General features: G+C 46.0%; 1 protein-coding gene across 1 annotated transcript in view; it reads right to left on the bottom strand.

The window, feature by feature from the left end:
- Window positions 1-795: 795 nt before the first annotated feature.
- ADRA1D (adrenoceptor alpha 1D) overlaps window positions 796-23,887 on the bottom strand; it is an 82,247-nt gene continuing 59,155 nt past the window's right edge. Inside the window, exon 2 of the mRNA XM_038400032.2 lies at window positions 796-7,342. Within this exon, the coding sequence (XP_038255960.1) occupies window positions 6,774-7,342 (569 nt within the window). The 3' untranslated portion in view covers window positions 796-6,773. The remainder of the gene's footprint in view (window positions 7,343-23,887) is intronic.

Below are 23,887 nucleotides of genomic sequence, written 5' to 3'. Positions count from 1 at the left end.
CTAGGAATGGAAGCTGGGAGGTTCTGTTGACATAAGTGCTGCAGCCAGCCAGTCTTGGCATTAGTTCATTGAAGCACCAAAGTATAACAATGCTAAAAGTGACCCCAGAAAGCCCGTATAATGAAGTGAGAGCCCTTGGACACCAGTGATGCACATGCTTTATGAAATGGCTCAATGATTAATCACTTGGATGGTTTGGAGATGTTGGGACAGATCTTCACCTGGGGCACGTCAGCCTGGTTCCACTGAAGTCAATGGAGCTATGACATGGGCATCAGCTAAGTATCTGACCCATATCCTCATCCTCTTAAAAGAAAACTGAATGAGGAAAGGTCTCCTCCAAAAATTCTGCTCTTCGGAGGGCCCCTGCTGATTTTCATTGGTGACGGGATCACAGGGCAATGCACTGGCTATAGACATCCAGATCACAAGTGTTCTATCTAGATGTCCCCCTCTCACAGCAAACTGGGTACATTAGTGGGGGGAACCCTGGCCTATACTGAAAAAAGTTCTTCTGTTGGATGCTTGGTAATGGCTAATCATCATCTGATAGGACACAGTTCAGGATTTCAGATCACCACAAAAGGAAGGACCCCTGTGCTGGTGGATTGTGGTTGTTGTTGGTGGTGGTGGGGAGAGGGAGGTCGAGGACACGCCAATGGAGCTCCAGGGGCTGCAGGAAGATGGAGACAGAGGGCAGGTGGTAATGCAAAGCAAGGGTCCACTTTGCAAGGAAGCCACTTGCCTCTGGAAGATCACAAGATCTGCAGGGTTCTTGCTATCTAGGTATGTAAATGGCCCCCATCCCCACAGTTAGGATCTGAGTGCTTTGGGGGGGGGGCAGGAGCTGAGCCAGCTTCACCTTGTGTTTGGCTCTTTACGTGGGTGTGGGGGGAAGGGAGGAGAAACAAATTCTGTCTCCTTGACAGAAAGATAGAAAACGCATGTGAATTTCAGCTGGTGGAGTCACTGCACAGAAATACTTTGACTAATAAATACATTGAGGATGAAAAATAAAGTCTCCTAGAGGAGGGAGAATGGGGCCCCTGTTATACATAGCATAAAAAGGAACAAGGGCAGAGGGTTTTTCAGTGGAGGGATATTTTGTGCAGGAGAAGGTTAGGCCAAAGCCATATGCGCCTTTTAATCCAAGAGCCTAACAACACTTTCCTCTGATCTTAGTGCAAGGAGTTGGGAGCAGGTGACCTTGGGATTTACCAACTGATTTTTACAGTGCTGTTTAAAAAACAACAACACTTCCTCCAAATTTGAACACCTCCCATGTTAGTATACAGAGGTTTTTGATTCAGGCCCAGCTTAAGATTTTCAAACAGCATTCAGAGCTAAATGTTGCAGTTCAGGTACAGCTCTAGTTTGGATAATGATGATCAGCTCTCATGCTTCAGAGCATAATTCCCTGCAGGGGTCAGGAAGGAACTTTTTTTCTGATGGACATTGTTGCACTGTTGGGTACATGCATTAAGGGTTATTTTCTCCTTCCTTTTCAACATCAGCTATTGGCCACGACATGGAGACCAGACTGCATGAACCATGGCAAATGGCATCTTATGCTAATTAAATATTCCATGGGTTTTTTTACTGATTGTGAATTTGGTACAAGTGACCTCTGCACTAATTCAATTACATATTGGTTCAATAACTTGTAAATATAGGATTTACAGATTATATCATATGAACTCCTATAGTTTATTGGGTAAAATATCTACTTTCTGACATGTGCTTTCTGTGCTGGGTTTTATTTGTCTTTACCTGGATTCATCATAACCCTTCCTCAGGAGCCATTATGATCAATTATGTAAATAATATGCATTTTCAAAATGAGTGCTTGTACCAAAATATATGTCATTCCACATTGCAATTAAATCAGTCACAGGAAAATGTCATTTATAAAGTGTTTATCAAAGTCATTATCCAATCAGGTAAAAAAAGTGCATCTTTCCAAATTCCCACATAAGTGTTTTTTCACTCCTTATAATAATTATTTATATGAGCCAAGATATTGGTTCCCTTGATAGACTGGGATGGTCTCTAAAGCAATTTTAGACTCTAACTATCTATAGGAAACACTCCAGCCCATATTCTGACCCTCTGATATCATGCCTGTCAATATCAACGGGCGCTTTGTGTGAAGAGACGAAGGCTAGCTTATGACCCTGATTCTGTTCTGGTATCCCGCTAACGTAATTCCACTGAATTCATTGGAGTGACTCTAGATTTACAACAGTGTAACCAAGATCTAAATCAGACTCCCAGCGGGTATAAATCAGCATAGCGCCAATGGACTCCAGCATCGATGAAGTGATGTTGATTCGTACCAACAGGGGATCTGGCTTTTTTTTTTTTTTAAGAAATGCTTATTTTCTATTTATCTCAAATCGTCAGACAAAATCCCTCAAATAAGTTACATTTTTCTGTAATCAGTATTTAACCAATGCTAAGCTTTGGTCTCCAGACTGACCAGGAAGATAGAACTGAATCACCCGAACATGGGCAGCTATAGGTTATGATGTCCCAGCCTGTCTTGAATGGTGTTATAACTTCTATACGTGCTTAGTTAATACCCACACTGATCTCGAATGCAACCAGAATCAGCTGACAGAAGGGCAGAATTTTGCAAGACCCTGTAAAAGTATTGCACAGCAGCTGGTGTTGGAATACTTTCCTCTGATGGATTCAGCCTCTCTGCACAAAACTAAGCCATCCCTGGTAGGGGGAACTTGCATCCCTGGTTTAAACGAAGAACAAAACTGCTGCCTAAATGCACTAGGCTACAGCAAGTAGCAGGTATTATTAAACAGCATTATAGTAAATGCGCCCCACATAATTCTACTTTATGCTCTATGCATCTCCAGATGTCTTAATTCAAACACCAGGTCAGCTGCAATCAACAAAACAAAGGAGATGTGTGGGGCTTGTTTAAGCCTAGTTTTATCTCCTCTGTTCCCCTGTGGCCCTGAATAGAACCCGGAGGGAGAATCGGTGAAACACCCAACAATTAGACATTGCTTTGCTGAATGCTTTCAAGTGATCAGAGGTTATACATTCAGGTATATGAAATCATAAAAATGAAACAGAAGAAGCTAATTTAAAAGGTCAGGCAGAAGTGTTAGCAACAGCCTCAGCAATTTGGGAGGAATATTTGATAAAATGCTTGCCAGGAACAGCTAGACAGACCTGGAAAATCCTCAGTTTATGAGAAAATGTCTGTGATTTGGGAAATGACAGTATGTTGGTATATATATATATATGTGAGTGTATGTACCTGTATGCAGCATATAAATCTACACACACATATACACACAGATGGATGTATTCTCATCTCATTGAATGGGAAGTTACCCGCATAAATCCATTAATATTATATGAAATTCCCATTTAAGATCAAATTTCCATCCTGCCCTTAACTAGGCCTCCATTTTGGTGGGTGCAGTTAACATCACTTGTACAACTCACAGCCTGATTGCACCTGGAGGTCATGAATTTAGATGGTTAAATGTTCGCAAATTACCACAGCTACAAACGTGGACCCATGATTATAAGCACCTTTTGCCCCCTGGTGTGCTTTCTATCCCCTGCAGTCAGCAGATCTGGAATAACTACCTGTTTCCATACAGCGCCTTACCTGTCCAATGGATTAGTCCTATTGTCAGTGCAGATCTCCCTTTAACATCAATGGAATACATGCCCATGTGTCTGGAGTAGGGGGACAAGGGCAGGGTGAATGGACTGTTCTCCTTCCAGAGCTCCTGACAAGCCACCTGCTCTCGGCTAGATTCCAGCGCCAGTGACCACACACTGCTCTGGCTTTGCCTATCTGGCACTGTCTCATAGTGCTATGGACCCAACAGTGCCTTTAAGTTGCAAGCTCCTCGGCTTGGGGGCTCCCATCTTTGCATGGCTGTACTGTCCCAGGCATGGCTACACAATGCTTAGAAGGGCCTGCTCCTACTCATTGGAAGTCTTTCCACTAACTTTAATGGCTGTGGGATTGGGCTCCAAACAATTAGCAGTAAATAAACAATAACTGCAAATTGAACAGCGCCCATCAACTGCAGTGGGAATTTGGAGGGGGCAGGGTTGGGCCCTGTGTCATGCTTTGTATGGTAACCATTTGCAGGCACTGTTCTTACATTGCTAAAGGGCTATTTGGTTATTCTCAGCTCACCCTTTATTTACGGTCACTGCAGGGCTCCTACAAACCCGAAAAGAAATATGCTTTTCCCACTGAGAAGGCCCAATTGGGTCCCCTTGGGAATTTTGGCAGGATTGGGCCGACTGGTATTTCTGAGCACTATTTGGCAAGCCTCTTAGCAATCTCTGAACACACACTGTAACGAACCAGACATGGTTCACAGCGAGTGCACTATTGGCCAGTGCTGCTTGATATTGTTGGCTTCCTGCAGGGAATAGTTTGACACACACCAGACTTGCTTGTGCAATAATTCATTTCGTTCAGTGTCAGCTTGACAAGGGTATTGCAGAGTTCAGCTACGACTCACTCCATACACTGCATCTTGGTATCCAATATATTAGTCTTTCTTTCTTTCTTTCTTTCTTTCTTTCTTTCTTTCTTTCTTTCTTTCTTTCTTATATTAGTCTTTCTTTCTTTCTTTCTTTCTTTCTTTCTTTCTTTCTTTCTTTCTTTCTTTCTTTCTTTCTTTCTTTCTTTCTTTGTATATTGAGTTTCCATTTAAAAACAAAGAGCAAGGAGGACAAAACATAATACCCGGTTTTTCTAACACTGTGAGCCTGGCAGCTGGGTTTCTCTTCTTGCAAAAGCTTAGTCAGAGAGGCTGGGTAAACATATATCAGGCCCCAGTAATGAAAGCCATGTTAGTCTTAATGGGCCAAATTTGCCCCAGGTGGGACTGCACTGACCATGGTGGGATTACACCTGGGATGAATTTGACAGCATGTCTCCACTATGGAGCATGGTTCCCTATATTTTTATTTGCACCAGAGAACGGACCTGAGATAAGACTTTTAGACTCAGACCTGCGCTCTGCCCAAGTTCCCAGGGCATTTGAATTCAGGGATTGTGGGCCGAGCCTATTTCTAAACTTAACGTAGGTTCTTTGTGGAGCCTCCTGAGCTCATCAGTGGCCCAAAATGCAACAAAATAGACACATGAAATACACAGCTTGGTGGAGTTTGACCAACTAATTGGCTGAGTGCAAATATACAACAAAGCATAACACACCACATTGTGCCTGGTCATACTTGGTTGGTGCTACTGATGGTGCCCTTTTTGGGGGGGGGGGGATCACACATCTTCATTCTCCACATAGTCTAGGGCACTGGAGACCACTACATCCTCTCGGATGAGGGCTCACTCTGGATCTGTGCATGGTGGGGACAAAAATCATTGCTATTCTTTTTGGCCACAACAAAAGCAACAAAACCGACAATTACTGAGGGCCACTGAACGGTTCAGCTTGGGTAGCTCCGCCGTCTCGGCAAGGAATTGTATCAGAACGGCACAAGAGTGATGACTATCATCGTGGACTGACTCAGCTCAAGAACCTGATGCATTACAAGGGGGAACTCCAACCTCTATGGAGAGATGTTTGACTTTAGCTCTGACACACTAACCTCAGAGATGGGCCTACATGGAAACGTCCATCCCAAACTATGGGGAAGTTTGAGTCTTGAGCTGAACTTTGCTGCCACCGTTTCTCTCTTATTGTTTGAGAGGGAGAGCAAGAAAGAGAGGAAGAGGTGGTGGCCGAAGAGCCAGACACGTCCAATATCAAAAAGCATGCCTGGCAGTGTTTCCTCGCTGCTGACACAGAGCAACATGCACTAGCGCTGGTGCTGGCTGTGGGTGCTGTGCAAGGCTCAGGGCGCTATTCAAACTCAAAGTAAAATGAGAAGTGTATCTCAGATTTGGATTAGAAAAAAGACCCGTGCTTCCTTTTGCTTCAGTGTGTAAGTGAGGATGACTGTTCAGGAATAAACCCATCTTATGCATATGTAGTAACCTGTGGCCAGATATACCTGTGGTGGGGGAGAGATAGCTCAGTGGTTTGAGCATTGGCCGGCTAAGCCCAGGGTTGTGAGTTCAATCCTTGAGGGGGCCATTTAGGGATCTGGGGTGAAAATTGGGGATTGGCCCTGCTCTGAGCAGGGGGTTGGACTAGATGACCTCCTGAGCTCCCTTCCCACCCTGGTATTCTATGATTCTATGATCAGAGACCCCCAGAGTCGACAGCAGGAATCAAACCCTGGGGCATTCACCAGAAGCCCTTATCCTTAAACTAACAGAACAGCTCTGTCGCTAAGCAGCAGCTGAATCTTTGCTGGGAACAGCTTCTGGAAGGACATGTGGTCACATGCACTATGTCAGGAGAATTACACCCAGCTTTGGTGCCTTCATGGTGTTGACCTTTCTATTTTTTTTGGAATTGTGAAGGATGCATTCTAGTTTCCCATGAATTGCACAGCAGCCATGAAACACCATCACCCTACCAGAAGAACCAGATCGTTTCCCTAGACCCCGCAGTCCCACTGCTTCCTTCACCTAGCAATACAGTGGATAAGACTCTGGCATTGCATTAGAATTTCCCTTATACTAAGCCCTTAGCACCCTGTAACCTTAATGGGCGGTGATCACAGAAACTTCCGGTGGCTCATTTGACACCTGATCGCTTTTTTCAGTCTGCCTGACAAACGTATCGATTGCATCCTGTTTTCGTCCTCTCTAACCACGTGTAATGCACATTTTAAAACAAACAAATAGTTGTCCCAGGGCTTTAAATATCCGTTTCTCTGAGCCCGCAGCAGTCTGGTAAATCGTACACTTGGTAGTCAATAGCCTCCGTGAAGTCATTAGGGATCCCTATTGAAACAGACTCCACCTCCATTTTGTAAGCTGCGGTCATTCCCCCTTTGCAGGAGCCACCCCTTATTTTGTTGGAGAGGCTGTTCATCTTTTCTTTCAGCTGGGTGGAGGATGGTTTTTGGAAAGCGGTGACCATTTTCCACCCTTTGAAGCTTAGCGTTCGCCTCTTAGGGGTTCTTTCCTGGGGGGTGGAGTTCAATATGAAAGAGCTGTTGAGGGTGGTGATTCTGGGTCCCATGTTCCTGTCAGAATCCCGCCCTGAGCTGCTCACGGAGGTGGCGCGCCAGTGGTTGTCATACACCCTCCAGATGGGCCGCCGGCGCCGGTGGCTCTGGCACTTGAGCAGCCGGATGAAAGCTCTCCTGAACTCTTTGCTGGAGCAGGGGTAGATGATGGGGTTCACGCAGCTGTTGAAGTATCCGAGCCAGAAGATGATCTTGAAGACCATGTCGGAGGGCTTCAGGGAAGGAAAGAAGGAACCTTGGAGGAAATTGGGACAAACACGGTTAGAGGGAGGCCACGGGGAACTTGAACGGCAGCTCAGAATATAAAACTCTGCAAGGAAGGGCGAAACTGAGTGTAACCCTGCATAAAATCAACATGTACCATAGATCAAGATTTGAGGGTCTGACTCTCTGTTTCGATGCCCCAGGTTGAGCAGCGCCATTTTGCTCAGCGAGATACTGCTCAGCAGAAGTAAGGCTGGCAGGCCTGGCCCCTAGGTCCTCGTAACAGTGCAGTCAGACTGTGCAGGAGATGGGAACTACAGTACCCCCAGCCCAGTGGGACAGCCTCAGGGATGAAATAGCTTCACCAGAGCAGTGCTGATGAAGGCGCTCAGCATAGGGGAAATATTTCTCTTCCCATCCCCCCACATGCCTGCCCAGCGCCCATCCTGGCTGCTTGGGCTGGGCTCTGGGGACAGCACTGGAGCCTAAACCATTTCCCACGATTCACAGAGAGACAAGCTTAGAAGCCACAATCCAGACCACAAGGCAACGTTTCCTTTCTTACCTGTAAAGGTATTAAGCCTGCTTCTCATCTGGTGCAAATCAGTACAGTGCAAGTGAAGTCAATGCAGCCATGCCCATTTGTACCAGGGGAGGATCTGGCCCCTGTGATACCATCTTTGAGTGAACTAGGTGTTTCAGGAAAGTATCTGGTTGACAGGCCTGGAATCCAAGTCTTCTAAACGCAACAGATGTGGCAGCACATCAGACCACCCGCTTCCTTGATGCCCTCATAGGAAAGAGCCTCCAAAACCCGGCACAGCTGAAGGCAGTGGGGTGGGTGGGTTGTGATGAAGGTTTCTCTGACAGACACATGTTTACTTGGCAGCAAGCTGAGACCTTCAACCCAGCCCAAGCAGGCCACTGGACAGCTGCTTTTTGCTCAACGCCGGCACAGGCTGTCACAGGTCTCCTGGGGCTGATTTACCAATCCCCTGAGCCATCCAGTTCCCCATTGCAGAGTCTTTATCTGCATGTCTTAGAGGATATCACTCGTTTGGCCCTGGATCCTGATGTGCAGGTTAACCACGTTAACTAATGAGCTCTTGTGATCAATGAGAAAAAGGATACAGGGCTCAGAATGAGTATTGCAGCACCAGGCTGCTGCAGCGGTGAGTGTGGTATATGAACCCAGACAGATAGACAGCAAAGCTGTGTGTGACATTGATGGTTTTCCTAATGCTAGTGTCAGACAAAGAACTAGTCCCCAAGGGACAGCTGATGTCAGTCACTGACAAACACTGCTGTGTGCTTGCAAACTATAGAAGAAAGCAATTGAACAAGCGAGACTGAGGTGCTTGTGGAAGCCACAGAGAAACGGGTGCTGTCAGTTATCAACATGAAGGCAGTTCCTGTTTCAAGGCAGATGAAACACTCATAAATTCTGAGGGAAGACATTAATCTGTACCCAGGGTGCATGTACAGGATCTTGCTGACTTTTATGGAGAGCTCTGTCCCGAGCTGCTGCTCCTCTCCTGTTTGGAGAGCAGAGGCACATGGCCAGTTTATACAATCCTGAAGGTCCTTGCAGCTTGGATTCTAGCTAGGGAGAATGGAAAAAAACGTGTAGTGAACTATAAATGTGTATATATGGCAAGGAAGTGGGGGAGGTGTGGTGGGGAGCGGGGGACTCCTGGTTTATTATAGCTGTAGATCTGCTACTGACTCATGAGGCAATTTGGGCACCAGATGAATCATCTGGATAGTGATGTAAACCTACCTCACAGGGGTCTGATGAGGCTTAGCTCAATAATGTGTCTTAAGTGCTTTGGGATCCTGAGCTGAATAGTGCTTTACTAGTGCACACTATTTATTACTACTTAAGAAACCTAAAGAAAGACATAACTAAGTGTCTCGTTCAACTTTACATAATCAAAGCATGCACGTATGCCAAGACTCTTTTTAACTCCCAGGAGAGATTTACAATAGATGGTGTACTGGGATAATAATTTTGTCCTTCTGTGGGGAGCAGCAGAACCCTACCCATAACTCAAGGAGCCAGGGATACATAACTAAATTAGATTTGCCTTCAAACCGCATATCATTTCTGTAAACCAAAGAATGAAAAAGAAGAGGCAGCCCCGACCAGCTTGGACGTTTATCAGGGTCTGATATTCAAGGTCATACACATTTTAGAGAATGAAATCTTTTCTATAGAACTTTGAAACCTCCCTGTAAAGCTGAATAGGGAAGAACCCGAAGTGTCTGGTTTCAAACACAGAGAGGATGGTTGTCGCTCTGTTCAATTCTATAGAACTTTTCTGTAATAGGCAGGTGCCAAATGCTACCATTAACCAGGCTATGAGCGGCATTGCATCCTGCACAACCAAAAGTTACCTTCTTTCTCCGCCCCCCATCACAGGCTGCTGGCTCCTCATTCTGTTGTGGCATCCCAGCATGCACCACACTGGGACATCACTGCTTTTGCATGGAGTTGGCTGTGTGGTTAAGTCATTCCCATGATTACCAAGCCCAAAATTTCAAAAATCATGACTCAGGTCCACAAAATCATGAGATTTAAAAAATAAATAAATATGGGGTTCTTTTCATTTACAATCTGGCCCTGGAGCTTGTAGGGTTCCCTTTTTCAAACTTGTCTCCCCAACCTGGAGGGCTAGAAATGTACTTTTTATTTTAAACAAAAGCTGAGATTCTCACATAATCACATGACTCCAGATGCTGGGACTTAAAGAAAAAAATGAATAGCATGAGCCCTGGGAATGCTGTTTTACTGCTAATTTATACCTTGGATGTGTGTGTCCCTTCTGGGATAGGAAAAGGAACTGAGGCACAAGACCTCTAATTATGTCTTCTTTACTTTGCCCATTTTAACAAATGGCTGCTTTTATAGATATCGTGAGCCAGCTCTTGACGGGGATGTACACTGGCTTCTACCCATGTACAACCTGTATGATGGCCCTTGAGTGCAGAGTCCACCAAGAGAAGAATGCAGTGGCACAGAACAGCCACAACTTCCCTCCCTCCCTGCAGGGACCAAATGAGGGGGTCCAGCTCAGCCTGAAAAGCCTTAGGCGCTGGCTCAGGAGCGGGCAGGACAAGAAGATATGCCGATTCAGCACATGGCAGCAGCAGCCTTGCACAGCACAGACTCTGAGAGAGGGTGAGTGGTGGGATTACAGACCAGGGGTGCAGTCTAAGGGCCAGCATAATTCAGAGAGATGTAATTCCCTGCAGTGATTCTAGGCTTCCATCTTCATAGCACCACTATTGTCTTTTGAACTGGATATTAATTAAACTTATTGGAGTGCTTTTTGGACCTGGAAGCAGAGTGTTCTAATTGATAAGGCACTGGTCCTGGCTTCTATTCTCAACTCTGGCACTGTCCTTGTGCAACTCAGTTCACCTTTCTGTGCCTCTGTTTCCCCATCTGTCAAAGGGGCAAAATGGTACAGACCTTTCTTTGCAGAGTGTTTGGAGATTTGCAGATATAAAATTGCAACTTAAGCGCTGACTGTTATTCACTCTTGAGCTTTTAAAAAAAATTTCAGACAAAATATAACCTCTCAAATCTTCCCAGTTATTTTTTTGCTTGCTCTTTGCTTTATTAACTTTAGAAGAAACACACAAGCAAAAATACAATGCAATGAGCAAGAGGCTTAAGGATGGGATTGTCACAAGTGCCAAAGGGATTTAGGAACATGAGTCCCAGTGACTTTCGACCCCAATTCTGGTAGGCACTTGTGACAACTCCTCTCTGAATTAATGTTATTAAATCAACCAGGAATTTAAAATTAATGAATTTAACATACCATAATAATTAATTTAGCATGATTAAATTAAACATTATTCCAGCATCACTGCAAAGGAACGCAAACAGATCGTTGCTTTATGCTTTGCACCTTTGTTTTTCTTGACACAAAAGGCCAGGATGTCCCATCATAGTCAGCAGGTGTCACTGTTGCACCCACAGAGTCTGCTGCTCATCATTACACAGAAAAGCCTGAAATAACTTTCTGACTCAGCCTTAATTTCTTTTAATTTTAGCTCTGGATGACAAATCACGACACTGTGTGACTGAGGGTTAATTTGTATTTTAGTAAATATCATTAGCGCTGGGTATCATTATTATTTTATCTGCACAGATAACTCTGGTGTCAAAACAGTTGAAAGGGTGTTGAGAGTTTGGCATGAAGCCACAATGATCCAGAAATTCAGTGTTAAGGAGAAAACCTTCCATGTCCCAGTGAGGAGTTTCCAAAATCAGCTGATAGAGGAAAATATACTTTGCTAACCCAGGACCCTAATTCAGCAAAGTACTTGAGCAGATGCCTAACTTTAAGCGTGTGCTTAAATCCATCCCTGTTCTGCACAGACCTTAAGTGCATGCTGAAACTATAAGCATGTGCTTAGGTCCTATTGAAGCCCAGGGGAGTTAGGCACATGTTTAAGTGATGTCACAGGGAAGGCTGGATTTAAGCATGTTCTTAAAGTTAAGTATGTGCATAAGACCCCATTCAGGAAAGCACTCAAGCCATGTGTTTAAATTTAAGCATATTTTTAAGTTCCATTGCCCTCAGTGGGACTTAAGCATGTGCAAAAGCTTAAGCAATAGCCTGAATAGTGAGGCTTTCGACTGGGACCAAAACCCCATGCTGAATCAGGGCTAAATGGAGATTTACAGCAGCTAACTCTGAATGTTTAGGCTTTTATTGATCTTTGAAACAGGCAACGCTATTGTCAATAGAGATGTGCAACACCAAAACCACTTGAGCTATGATTATGTGGCCGGGTTTTACCCTGGTACAATGATTAGTGATAAGGTGGCACATAGGAGCCTTAGTCACGCCCAGCACCCCACTGTTCTAAGTGCTGTACAAACACCAAACAAAAAAAAGCGTACAATGTAAATAACAGACAAGAGGCATCAGCTGGATACAAACTGAGGGGGAGTAGGAGGAAACAGACACAACACTGGTCAGCGTGACAGGCTGCTGGTGTGCCAAAGCCACCGCTTAATTGTTGTCAAGTGTTTTTGTAGGTATCCTGGCAAAGGAGTGTTTTAAGGAGAAATGGAAAGGGGCACAATGAAGTGGCTTTGTGGGTGTTACTGGGGCATGCCCCCCAAGGATGAGGGGCAGCCTCGGAGAAAGCAAGAAGGCGCTTGTTTGAAAATGTGACAAGTGGGTGCTGTAGGCTGGCATCAGGGCCAATCGGAGTGGGAAGTCGACATCTCAGTAGTGAATGTGAGCTGATTGTGACGGGCCTTGAAAGTGAAGAAAAACAGCCTATGTTGGGTATGACCAGAAGGGGGAGCCAGCGGAGTCATGCAAAGAGAGAGGTGCCCTGGTGAAAGTGACAAGCTGGGTAAAGGATCTTTGCAGCTGTTTTCTGAAGGGATGAGAGTGGGGCAAGACTGCATTTGTAAAGGCCAGAGAGAAGGACGTTGCAGCGATCGAGACGTGAGATGATGAGAGCCCGGAACAAAGTTTTAGCTGTGCAGATGGATAGGAAAGGCCATATCATAGATATAGGCCGCAGAGCCGGGGACACCACCTGGACCATGGTCTAACTTACTACCTTTTGGCCGTGCCAAAACTGAGTGGCTGGATATGAGTCAACAGTGTACCCTTGTTTCCAAGAAGGCAAATGGCATTTTGGGCTGTATAAGTAGGGGCATTGCCAGCAGATCGATCGTTCCCCTCTATTCGACATTGGTGAGACCTCATCTGGAGTACTGTGTCCAGTTTTGAGCCCCACACTACAAGAAGGATGTGGAAAAATTGGAAAACATCCCGTGGAGGGCAACAAAAATGATTAGAGGACTGGAATGCATGACTTATGAGGAGTGGCTGAGGGAACTGGGATTGTTTAGTCTGCAGAAGAGAAGAAGGAGGGGGGGATTTGATAGCTGCTTTCAACTACCTGAAAGGGGGTTCCAAAGAGGATGGATCTAGACTGTTCTCAGTGGTAGCAGATGTCAGAACAAGGAGTAATGGTCTCAAGTTGCAGTACGGGAGGTGTAGGTTGGATATTAGGAAATACTTTTTCACTAGGAGGGTGGTGAAGCACTGGAATGCGTTACCTATGGAGGTAGTGGAATCTCCTTCGTTAGACGTTTTTAAGGTCAGGCTTGACAAAGCCCTGGCTGGGATGATTTAGTTGCGGATTGGTCCTGCTCTGAGCAGGGGGTTGGACTAGATGACCTCCTGAGGTCCCTTCCAACCCTGATATTCTATGGTTCTATGACCCTATGTGCCCGGTTGCAACACCACTCACTCAAATTTAGCCAAGCAGCCACTCACTCTGATCTGGCCCAGCCACCTGCCCCTCCATCACGAACTTCCTGACCCATGAGTCCCTGCACCCACCCCTACTAAGTCTGAGTCGCATTGCAATGTGGCACGCTGGGTTGCAATGATACTCACTCAGATTTGGAGGGGGTGGGTGCAAGGGCTCATGGGCCGGGGGACAGGCTGGTAGTGGTGGTGGGGCACCTGAGAAGGGAAGAGGGGGTCAGGAGGCAAGAGAAGAAATCTGTGTTTCCTCCCCCACACTTTAACTGGGGCTCAGCAGTCCTGTTAGACATGTTACACAGACAGACTGTGCAAGATGCTTGGATGTGAGGTCCTAGAGAGAGGCCCAAGTTGAAGATCATGCCCAGGTTAGAATCCTGAGTAAGAGGGAGGACTGTGGTGTTCTCCACATTGACTGAGAAAAGAGGTAATAGTAAGGGTTTAGGGAGAAGATTAAGAAGATTAAGAGCTCTGTTTTAGCCATGTTGAACTTGAGCTGGTGGCTCGGAGATGTCAGAAAGACAGGCCAAGATTGTAGTTTGGACAGAAGGAGACAGGTCTGGAGTAGTGAGGTAGATCAATCAGTCATGGTAGCTGTATTTGTGCCTGTGGATGAGATTACCCAGAGAGGAGGTGTCGAGGGAGAAGAGAAGGGGATCAAGGATGGAGCCCCAGGGAACCCTCACAGGAAGCTGGAGGGGGAATGAGGAGGATCCTTTGAAGGGCTCATAGAGAGCGCGTTTAGATGTAGGAGGAGAGCACAGAGTCACCGAAGCCCAGGGAAGACAAGGTCTCAAGAAGAAGAGCATGTTCGATGGTGGTGAAGGGGGCTGGCAGGTGAAGGAGGAGGAGGAGGATGGAGTATTGGTTCTGAGTTTAGGCTAGGAAGAGGTCATTGGTGAGAGCAGTTGCAGTGGAGTGCAAGGAGTGGAAGCTGGACTGGAGAGGGTCTAGGGTGGGATTGGAGGAGAAGAATTCCAGACCGATTTTAGACAGCACATTCAATGAGCTTAGAGATGGTAAGGCAGAATGGAGATAGTTGGAGGGAAGTGGGTCAAGGGTGATTTTTCCCAAGATGGGAGAAACTTATGTTATGCCTCTGTTGTGAGGGGACAGAGCCAGAGGAAAGTGCATGGTTAAAGAGAAGAGAGAGTCAAGGAGCCAGGAGGGGATGCGAGTGGCCATGAGGGACATCAGGAGATGGGAAGGGGTTAGAGGAGGAGAGCAGACGAGAACCTTCTGCGTCTGTGACTGGGGAGGAGACAGTTGCAGGAGGGGAAGGGAAGACAAGCTTTGGGGACGGGGAAGGTCATGTCATCTGTTGTTAATTTTCTCTTGAAAGACATCAGTGATATCCTGTGCCGAGTGAGCAGCGGAGGCAGGAGGAGGGGAGGGTTTGAGGAATGAGTTGAAGATGGCAAAAAGGCAGCTGGGATTGGCGGTGTGAGATGGCTGAGGTCAGCTACTAGAAATAGGCACCTGCACTTAGCCAGTTTATTTTAAATACATCGGTGCTGGTGCTGGATACTGGACTCCAAACCCAGATCCTGATCTGAATTTCACAACTGCTTTTCATCATTATTGTGCGCTGAAACAAACCCCAGATCTGGATGCCCCTAACCTCTGGAAGGTTCGAATTCTCAAGCCACACTCATGTTTTCCAGCTTAGATCCAGTTCTAATTTGAATGTGGTTCTGTAGGTGTGTGTGTGTCTGTCTTTTAAATACAAAGAGTAGGAGAACAGTCCAGTGGTTGGAGCTCAGGCCTGAGCGCTGGATCTTGTGGGGGTCTACTCCTGACTGTGCCATTGATTTACTGTGTGACTGTGGGCAGCTCACGCAATAGCTCCATGCCTCAGTTTCCCTGCAGGCAAAATGAGGATAACAACCTTTTTCTACTTCCCAGCAGTGTTGTGAGGCTTAATTCAGGACTGTTTGTTGAGCGCAGTGAGTTCTGTAGATGAAAGGAGCGGTAGAAGTGAAAAGTGTTCTTATTTAAAAGGAAAAAAAAGAGGAAAAGAACACAAAGTTACAACAATAAAGAGAAAAGGAGCAGCTCTTTAAAAATGAATCCTGTACCTATGTCTTGAGTCATGCCAGCTAAGAGATCAATTCGTGCTTACAATAGCACATTTTAGGGAAAAATACATACCCATACACTTATCACCTGTTGGTGTAATGTGATTGCTGTAGCTTATCTCTTGTTTCTGTAGTGTCGGAAAAGCTGTGCATTTGAAAAGCAGTAGGAGAGTTAACTGAAGTTTAACACTGTTTGTTTTTCTCCCAGCAGAATTTTGTGTACATACCAAACCTAGGGGCTCATTAGCATCACTATTAGTATGCAAATAAGCATGCTCCTTAAAGAGACACATATTAAGTGCATCCTAATTCATCTCACCACTTGCGGTATGATTATACAGCTCATATTTTATGTCCTTGGCTAGTAACATTATATACATGTAAGCATTCATCAGTCTGGTAGGGAGGAATAATGCTGAGCCTTCAATAAGGCAGAAAAATCATTAGTAAGAAAGAACGAGCTCTCTCTCTCACCCACATAGCCACATGGAGGGCTTTCAGGATTGGGTCTACGTTACGTAAAAGTTACACTGCAGATGCTATTCAGGCATGGTGTGAGAACACTGCATATTGAACTCACTAAGGACCCAGGATCAAATTTTCAAAAGCACTTAAGTGAGTTAGGAGCCATAGGTTTCAGAGTAGCAGCCGTGTTAGTCTGTATTCGCAAAAAGAAAAGGAGTACTTGTGGCACCTTAGAGACTAACAAATTTATTAGAGCATAAGCTTTCGTGAGCTACAGCTCACTTCATCGGATGCATCCGATGAAGTGAGCTGTAGCTCACGAAAGCTTATGCTCTAACAAATTTGTTAGTCTCTAAGGTGCCACAAGTACTCCTTTTCTTTTTAGGAGCCATAGTTCCCTTTTCAAAATGGATTTAAGCACATAAAAGCCAAAATCCCTGCAATTTAGGCTCCTAAGCCTGAGATTTAGGCTTCTAAGCAGCTAAAGGCCAACTAACTGTCACTGAAATCAATGGCCTATGACATTTAGGCATTTTTGAAATTTTTTCCCCAAATCTTGCAATCCTTATACAGTCCTTCATTGGAGTTTTGCATGAGTAAGACCAGCAGGATGGGGAATCCCATTATAGTGATGCATCAGTATCCCATTCTCCAGTAGGACCTGCCATAAATAATAGCATGGCACAGTTTCCATTAAACCCTCTTGTTTTCATATGCTCCTGACTATCCAAACCATCCACCTTTGGGCTATGTTTGGATTCGGCCTGCAGGTGAATTTGGAGCAATAGCCGTGTAAGTGTTTTGGGGTCAGGAGAGGGTGAAAAAACACATTTCTCTGTGTGTGCGTGGCCCGTCCTGAGTATGTGCTCTGGGCAGTCTGAGAATATATGGGTGCAGAATCTGAAAGTAACGCATGTTTGAAAATACACCACGGTGCATGTGCAGCATTCAGTTATGAGGGCTGATCTTACACAATGGATGTGGCGCCCATGTGTGGGTCGGCTGCATGGTGAAATGCCCAGAGAAAGGCACTTATTTAAATGTGCAATGGCTTTAAAACCTACATCGGCAGCAACCTTTCACTCAAAAGTGACAGCTGACCTCAGCTCTTCCCCGTCTCCCAGGTTTGAGGCCTCGGGCACTGGGGCTGCGTGGTACATAGGACTGCAATGGGACAAATGTGCTCTAGAGCAGGGGTGGCCAACCTCAGCCTGAGAAGGAGCCAGAATTGACCAATGTACATTGCCAAAGGGCCACAGTAATACGTCTCAGAGGGGTAGCTGTGTTAGTCTGGATCTGTAAAAGTGGCAAAGAGTCCTGTGGCACCTTATAGACTAACAGATGTATTGGAGCATAAGCTTTCATGGGTGAATACCCACTTCGTCAGATGCATGGGTATTCACTTGGGTATATGGGTATTCACTTGCATCTGACGAAGTGGGTCATGAAAGCTTATGCTCCAACACGTCTGTTAGTCTAAAAGGTGCCACAGGACTCTTTGCCAGTAATACATCAGCAGCCCTCCATTAGCTCCCGGCCCTGCTTCCAGCACCTCCTGCCCACCAGCAGCCTCGCTGAGCAGTGCCTCCCTCTCCCTCCCTTTTCCTCCCAATCAGCTGTCTCATGGCATGCTCAGGGAGGAGAGGGAGGAGCGAGGGCATGGCAGGCTCAGGGGAGGGGATGGGAAGGGGGGGAGTGGAGTGGGAGCAGGGCCTGTGGCAGAGCCAGGGGGTGAGCAGTGAGTCCCCCCGGCATATTGGAAAGTTGGCACCTGTAGCTTCAGCCCCAGAGTCGGTGCCTATACAAGGAGCCTCGTATTAACTTCTGAAGAGCCGCATGGGGCTCCGGAGCCACGGGTTGGCCCCCACTGCTCTAGAGAAGTGAAGTCATTTGGGTGGGAGATGCTGCAGTCTCATGGGCTAAAGGTGGAAATATGAACCAGGGGCTCCAGTCCTGGCTGCCCCTTTGGCTCACTTTGTGACCTCGGGTAAGTCACTTTCCCCCTCAGTTCTCTGTCAGGATGTTTTTCTACATCACAGAGGCTTGGCTGAATTATGTTCACAGAGCATCCAGGAGGCCAGTTAGTTTTCCTTTTCACTAGCAGCTTTCCTCCTAGCTCATGGGTGAACACCCTCACCTTCTGCTTATCATGGGGTTTTGAGGAGACCTCATTCGGTCATTCCCAGCTGGGGTACCCCCTGGCTGTCTCACAGGATGTCTCGCGGGAAGCTCAGTTAGTTATAAACCACAGTTTCCGAACCCTGTATGGGCAGAGCATCACCTACTGACTCACCATGTAGACACGCATGGAGGTCTCCCATCCACACACTGACCTTTCCTATGCTGCCTCCATCCCGTGGCCTTTGCTCATCCCCCAGGCAGTGACCAGTTTAAGGTGCTACCATCGGATTGTTTTGTGAGTTGCCAGTCATGGTTTTCTATGAAAATGACAAATGCACAAATGAAACTGGACTGACTCCAATTGAATTCTGGCCTCAGCTCCCTGGATGCAGCCAGAATCTCTGAGCAGCTTCCTTCCTGACGCAGTTGATGCGGGGGGCTGGTCCTTTCACAAGGACACCCGTGACAGCATGCCCTGAATAACTGCGGAAGAGAAATGCCATAGTGTCTCCAGGCGCAGGCAGGAGACGACTGGTGTTCAGAAATGGGTGTTAGTGTCAAGAGGCTGGGGTTCCCTCTCTGATGTCTTTTGCATCCCTGGGTTTGGGGCTAAGTCACTGTGTGACCTTGGGCAAATCAGTTCTTTCTATCCATCCAGCTCACACACTTCACCATGGTATCGAGATGCTCAGATAACACAACCATGGGCACAGAATCTAGACAGGCAGGGTTGAGGACCGGACCTCTCTCGCTATACCTCAGTTTCCCTAGTGGGGATACTTACACTTTGCCACCGCACAGGTGCTTTGTCCCAGGTGGACAGCACTCTGTACACTGACCCAGTACCAGTCTATGTGACCCTGCCAGCAGAAAGGTGAGATAATGGCCTGGAGGGACTTTAAAGGGACTCCCTTACCTTCTGATCTCCCCCATGCCCTCCCCACAACAGAAAAAGGGGGTTCTTACTCAGTGGCATAGCTAGGACAGGAAAACTGGATGGGCCCCGGCTTTCGGGTGGGTGGGCACTGATGGGGGACTGTTCACAGGAGAAAATCACCAGATAATTGTCCATCTCCTGATTTCAATGGGAATGGAAGGGGCACAACATCCCCGCAGGAGGCACTCAGTATCTTGCAGGACTGAGCCTCCAATTGCTCTGCACCTCAGTGTCCTCATCCAAAATGGGTCTAATAAGACATACCTGCCTCACAGGTGGGAGCTGAGGCTCAACTGATGAATGCTTGTAAAGCCCGCTGAGATCCTTCGCTGGACAGCATTACAGATGTGCATGTGCTATGGGGCACTAGTCACTCCTCCAGCAGAGCAGGACTGTTCCCGTCTTCCATTTCCTTACACTTCACCCAGCTCATGGGTGATCCTGTTCTTTAACGTGGCATCAACCCAGAACAGTAGCCACAGATCTCTAGAGGCATTGCTCACTGCATGGGCTATCCGTAAAGCTCAGGTGCTTCCAGCAAACAGGACCCTATGGAATGGACTGCAGTAAGTAGACCATACAGGCCTCTAGGCTGTGATTGATGCACTATGGATGGTAGCGGGAGAACCATTCTCTCTGTTGGGGCTGTTCCACCAAGGTCTCCAACCACACTGGCACTGTGCTGGTGGGGGTTGGCTGGGTGGAGGACAACTCAGTGGTTAGCCTTGCTCTGAACCCAGTGTTGTGATGGCCTGTGCACTACTGGGAGCATTTGTGTGTGTGTGTGATATATTAGAGAGGTATTAGGGGGACCAAACAAGGTTCAATGTGCCAAATTCCCTTTGGGCAGACAAGGCCATTGGGATGGAATAGCACCACCTAGTGATACATCAATTCCCAGGGCAATGGACGCTGCAAGCCGAAGAAACTGGTCCATGAGAACAATGAGTGTCAGAGCTCTTATATGGGGACAAAGATCTGAAAGCAGCATTTGAAGGGGCCCAGAAAGTTACTGCACTAATACCAGGCACTTCCACAGCATGTGCCAGCTGAGGATCTCAAAACACGATGCTGGCATAACACATTAAGCTTCGTTACACCCCTGTGTCGTGGGGATGTATCATTGCCCTAATTTTAGCAATGGAAAGCCTAATCCACAGAGAAGATGAATGCCTCAGCCAAGGCAACATAGGAAGGGCCAACTTGACCCGCTGCTGTAATGTCATTGACTCCATGGGAGTTACTTCAGTGACGGATATGGCCCTAGGTCTGTATAAAAGCCAGGAACAGAACCAACATTTCTTCATTTCCAGCCTTGTGGTGTGACCACAAAACCATCCCTTCTCCTATTACACATACCATTAAGCTGAAAGCTTCACCATTCACAAGCAGAGACATGACAGTCTTTCTCCCCATCTTACGATGGGCTAGCAGAGTGCGGTGAGGAGGGCGCACATTAAAAAGAATTGGTTACTTTTGAAACAGTGATTTACGGGGCCAGCATGAAGAACTGTCAGGAGCACTTAAAATGAAACTCTAGCTGTCAAAAGCAATTGATGAAGTGAGCTGTAGCTCACGAAAGTTTATGCTCAAATAAATTTGTTAGTCTCTAAGGTGCCACAAGTCCTCCTTTTCTAAAAGCAATTGTGTGATTCCTGGTCCTTGTTCTGATTTGTACCTGCGGTACAGCTACATAGCCAAAAAAACCCCGCAAATTAAAAACCAACAAAAAACAAAACCAAACCTTGTGTCTGTGAGTCTCAGAGCCCAGGTCAACTGACTCAGGCTCACAGGGCTCGGGGTGCAGGGCTAAAAATAGCAACTCAGATGTTCAGACTCAGGCTGGAGTCCAGGCTCTGAGACGCTCCCTTCCCCCTGTCCCCACTGGGTTTCAGATCTCGGGCTCCAAGCTTGAATGTCTACACTGCTCTTTTTAGCCTTGCAGTGCATGTCCCGCAAGCTTGACTCAGTTGCCCTGGGCTCAAATTTGCTACTGTGGAGTTTTTGTTTTTTTTATTGCTAGGTAGCCATACCTGAATTCGGTGATTCGCAATGCCACTCACTCACACCGGGGGTAGGCTTTTATACTCATTTGCCATGCACTTTACACAGGTGGAAATGACAACAGGCAGCAGAGAATCAGGCCCACAGAATTGCAGATTGTATGCCCTTCAGGGCAGAGACCGTATCTTGCTGTGTGCACGGGCAGCCCCTAGTACATTGTGGTTTGTATCAGAAGACAAATAACATACAATAATAATTTTATGGAACAGTCACAACTGCGTGTTTAGTTGCCCAGCAGTAGTAATGGCCAAGGCCAACTGCAATATCGCCGATCCCCAAGTATCAAAAATCAAATCAGCCCCTTCCCCACAAAATGATGAGATTGACTGAAAAAGCATGAGTTTTTTTTTAAAAATAGGTTCTTTTATTTGAGTTCTGATTTTGGAGCTTTTTAAGGGTCATATTTTCAAATTTCTCCTCACAACCAGGAGGATTAGAAAATTTCTTTTTAACTGAAAGCTGAGACTCTCAGGAAACAGCCTGAGTCATGGGTCAGAAAAACCCTTGGGTCACTAGACTTGTGAGAATTGGCCACCCTGGAAATCTATGGAAAGGCCTCAGGGTGACTGTTATTTGTGCGAAAAAACCGGGGACTCCAAACAAAAGACATAATTTGTCTCTTGAGAACAGGGAATGCTCAGGATCTTCTACTGTTTACATCTTGCTAGAGGTCACAGGGCTAGAAGAATGGAAGTCATTGGATGGAACTAATACAAGGTAAATATGCACTAGAGAGATTATTATAAGATCCTTGTTTGGATGGTTTATATTTCATCTGCTCAGATGACACTGCGTGACACCAAAGAGCTTCAAGCACTCAATGGTCTTCAGAAAAATTCCATCTGCAGTGGGGGCTGAATGAACACAAGTGGTGCATGATGTTCCCAAGAGCCTTAAGGATGATTCAGAATAAAAGATTCGTGCAGGATCTATGCCGTCACAGGTGATAGATCCCAGAAACAAGGGCTCTTGTTTTTCTGTAATATGAGTTAATTCCCTTTGGCAGGGCAAACAGCTGCAAAATGTCCATAGTTCATGCATTTATTACACTGTGTGCCTCTAGCTGGACATGCTTTGTCTCTTGGAATATGACTTTGTCAACACCTTGTGCATGTAGGCTGGACTTTGTCCCTCTTGCCCGGGAGTTCTCTCTCCTTCCTTAGGGGTTTTAAAATTATGACTTTTAATACTCAAGTATCTGTTCATAGCTTCTAAACTATCTTAAGGTTTTTCATGTTGCTCCTGCCTTTTATTCTGTTGTTTGACTAATTCTGAATGCTTTCTATCTGCATAGGTGTGGCTAAGGTTAAATTTCTCTTCAACTGTAGCTGCTGTGAAAGATTTTTATCTGATAACCCGGTAGCCAGCCTGTCTCTGATATTTTCATGTTTTGCATTCCCCAAATCATAATTTTCAGCCAATGTATGCAGAGCTCTTATAAGCCATTCAACACTTTCCCCCAGTTTTTGAATTCTCTGGTGAAAACATGCTGTTTCATAAACCACATTTCTCCAGGGTATAAAGTATGAGTCAAATATAGCCAGAACCCTTTCGTAGTCATCTTTGTGACTGTCTTCAGTAAAGTTAAAGTATTTAAGGCTATATTCTGTTTGCTTCCCCATAGCATAAATTAGATACCCACATATCTCCAGTTTCTTTGTGGCATTTGTTTGCAAGGTGAAATCTTGCAAAACACTGCTTCCAGCTTGTCCATTTTGAAAGTTTGTCGAAGCTGAAGTTCTCTGGGGGCATTGGCATGTTTATGAAATCATACAACTTTTGTTGCTTTGTTCCTTCTGTGTGCACCCTTTGTTGCTGTTCTTAGTTTACGCCTGACACCATGTCATGTTTATGAACTGGTCACAGAGCTTGCTTATACACACCAGATGTGTTCATCATAAGATCTTTTAATACTCTGCCCGGGAGGGCCGAGGTTCGTTTAAATAAGGTATTTTACACACAGTGCCATATCGTGGCTGAACAGTATGATACAGTTTAGCATTCCATTACAATTCCTGCAGATTTCCATTGTGTGAGCTCTGGAGTTTTTTAAGCATCGGTGCTTGAAGAACTCGCAGCATGTGATCGCAGAATCTGGGCACACAAGACTGTCTGAACCTTTGCAACCACATCCTGGGATGCTGTAGCCAGCTCTAGTGGGACAGGGAGCATATAGTTCAAAGCTGATTGGCAGCAGTGACAGAGTGCAGTGGGTGGGATATGAAATGCACCGTGGGGGGAATCCACTCTTATGCAAAGGGCTGGCAAAAGGCTTATGAACCACTTAAGTCCCATTTAAGCTCACATGTGATTGTGGCACCTTAGCAACTAACAAATTTATTTGAGCATAAGCTTTCATGAGCTACAGCTCACTTCGCTCACGAAAGCTTATGCTCAAATAAATTTTAGTCTCTAAGGTGCCACAAGTACTTCTTTTCTTTTTGCGAATATAGACTAACACGGCTGCTACTCTGAAACATGTGATTGTGGTGGTGATGCCTAGGCCCTGTTCTGGCTCGCTGCATAGGGGTCTATTTCCCCCCCTATGAAATGTCAGAACACTGAATAACTTTACCCCTTGACAACTGGATTGTTTG

This window comes from Dermochelys coriacea, chromosome 4, assembly GCF_009764565.3.
Source record: "Dermochelys coriacea isolate rDerCor1 chromosome 4, rDerCor1.pri.v4, whole genome shotgun sequence".
NCBI lineage: Eukaryota > Metazoa > Chordata > Testudines > Dermochelyidae > Dermochelys > Dermochelys coriacea.
The sequence above is the reverse complement of the archived record's forward strand: the minus strand, read 5'-3'. Positions and strand labels throughout refer to the sequence as shown.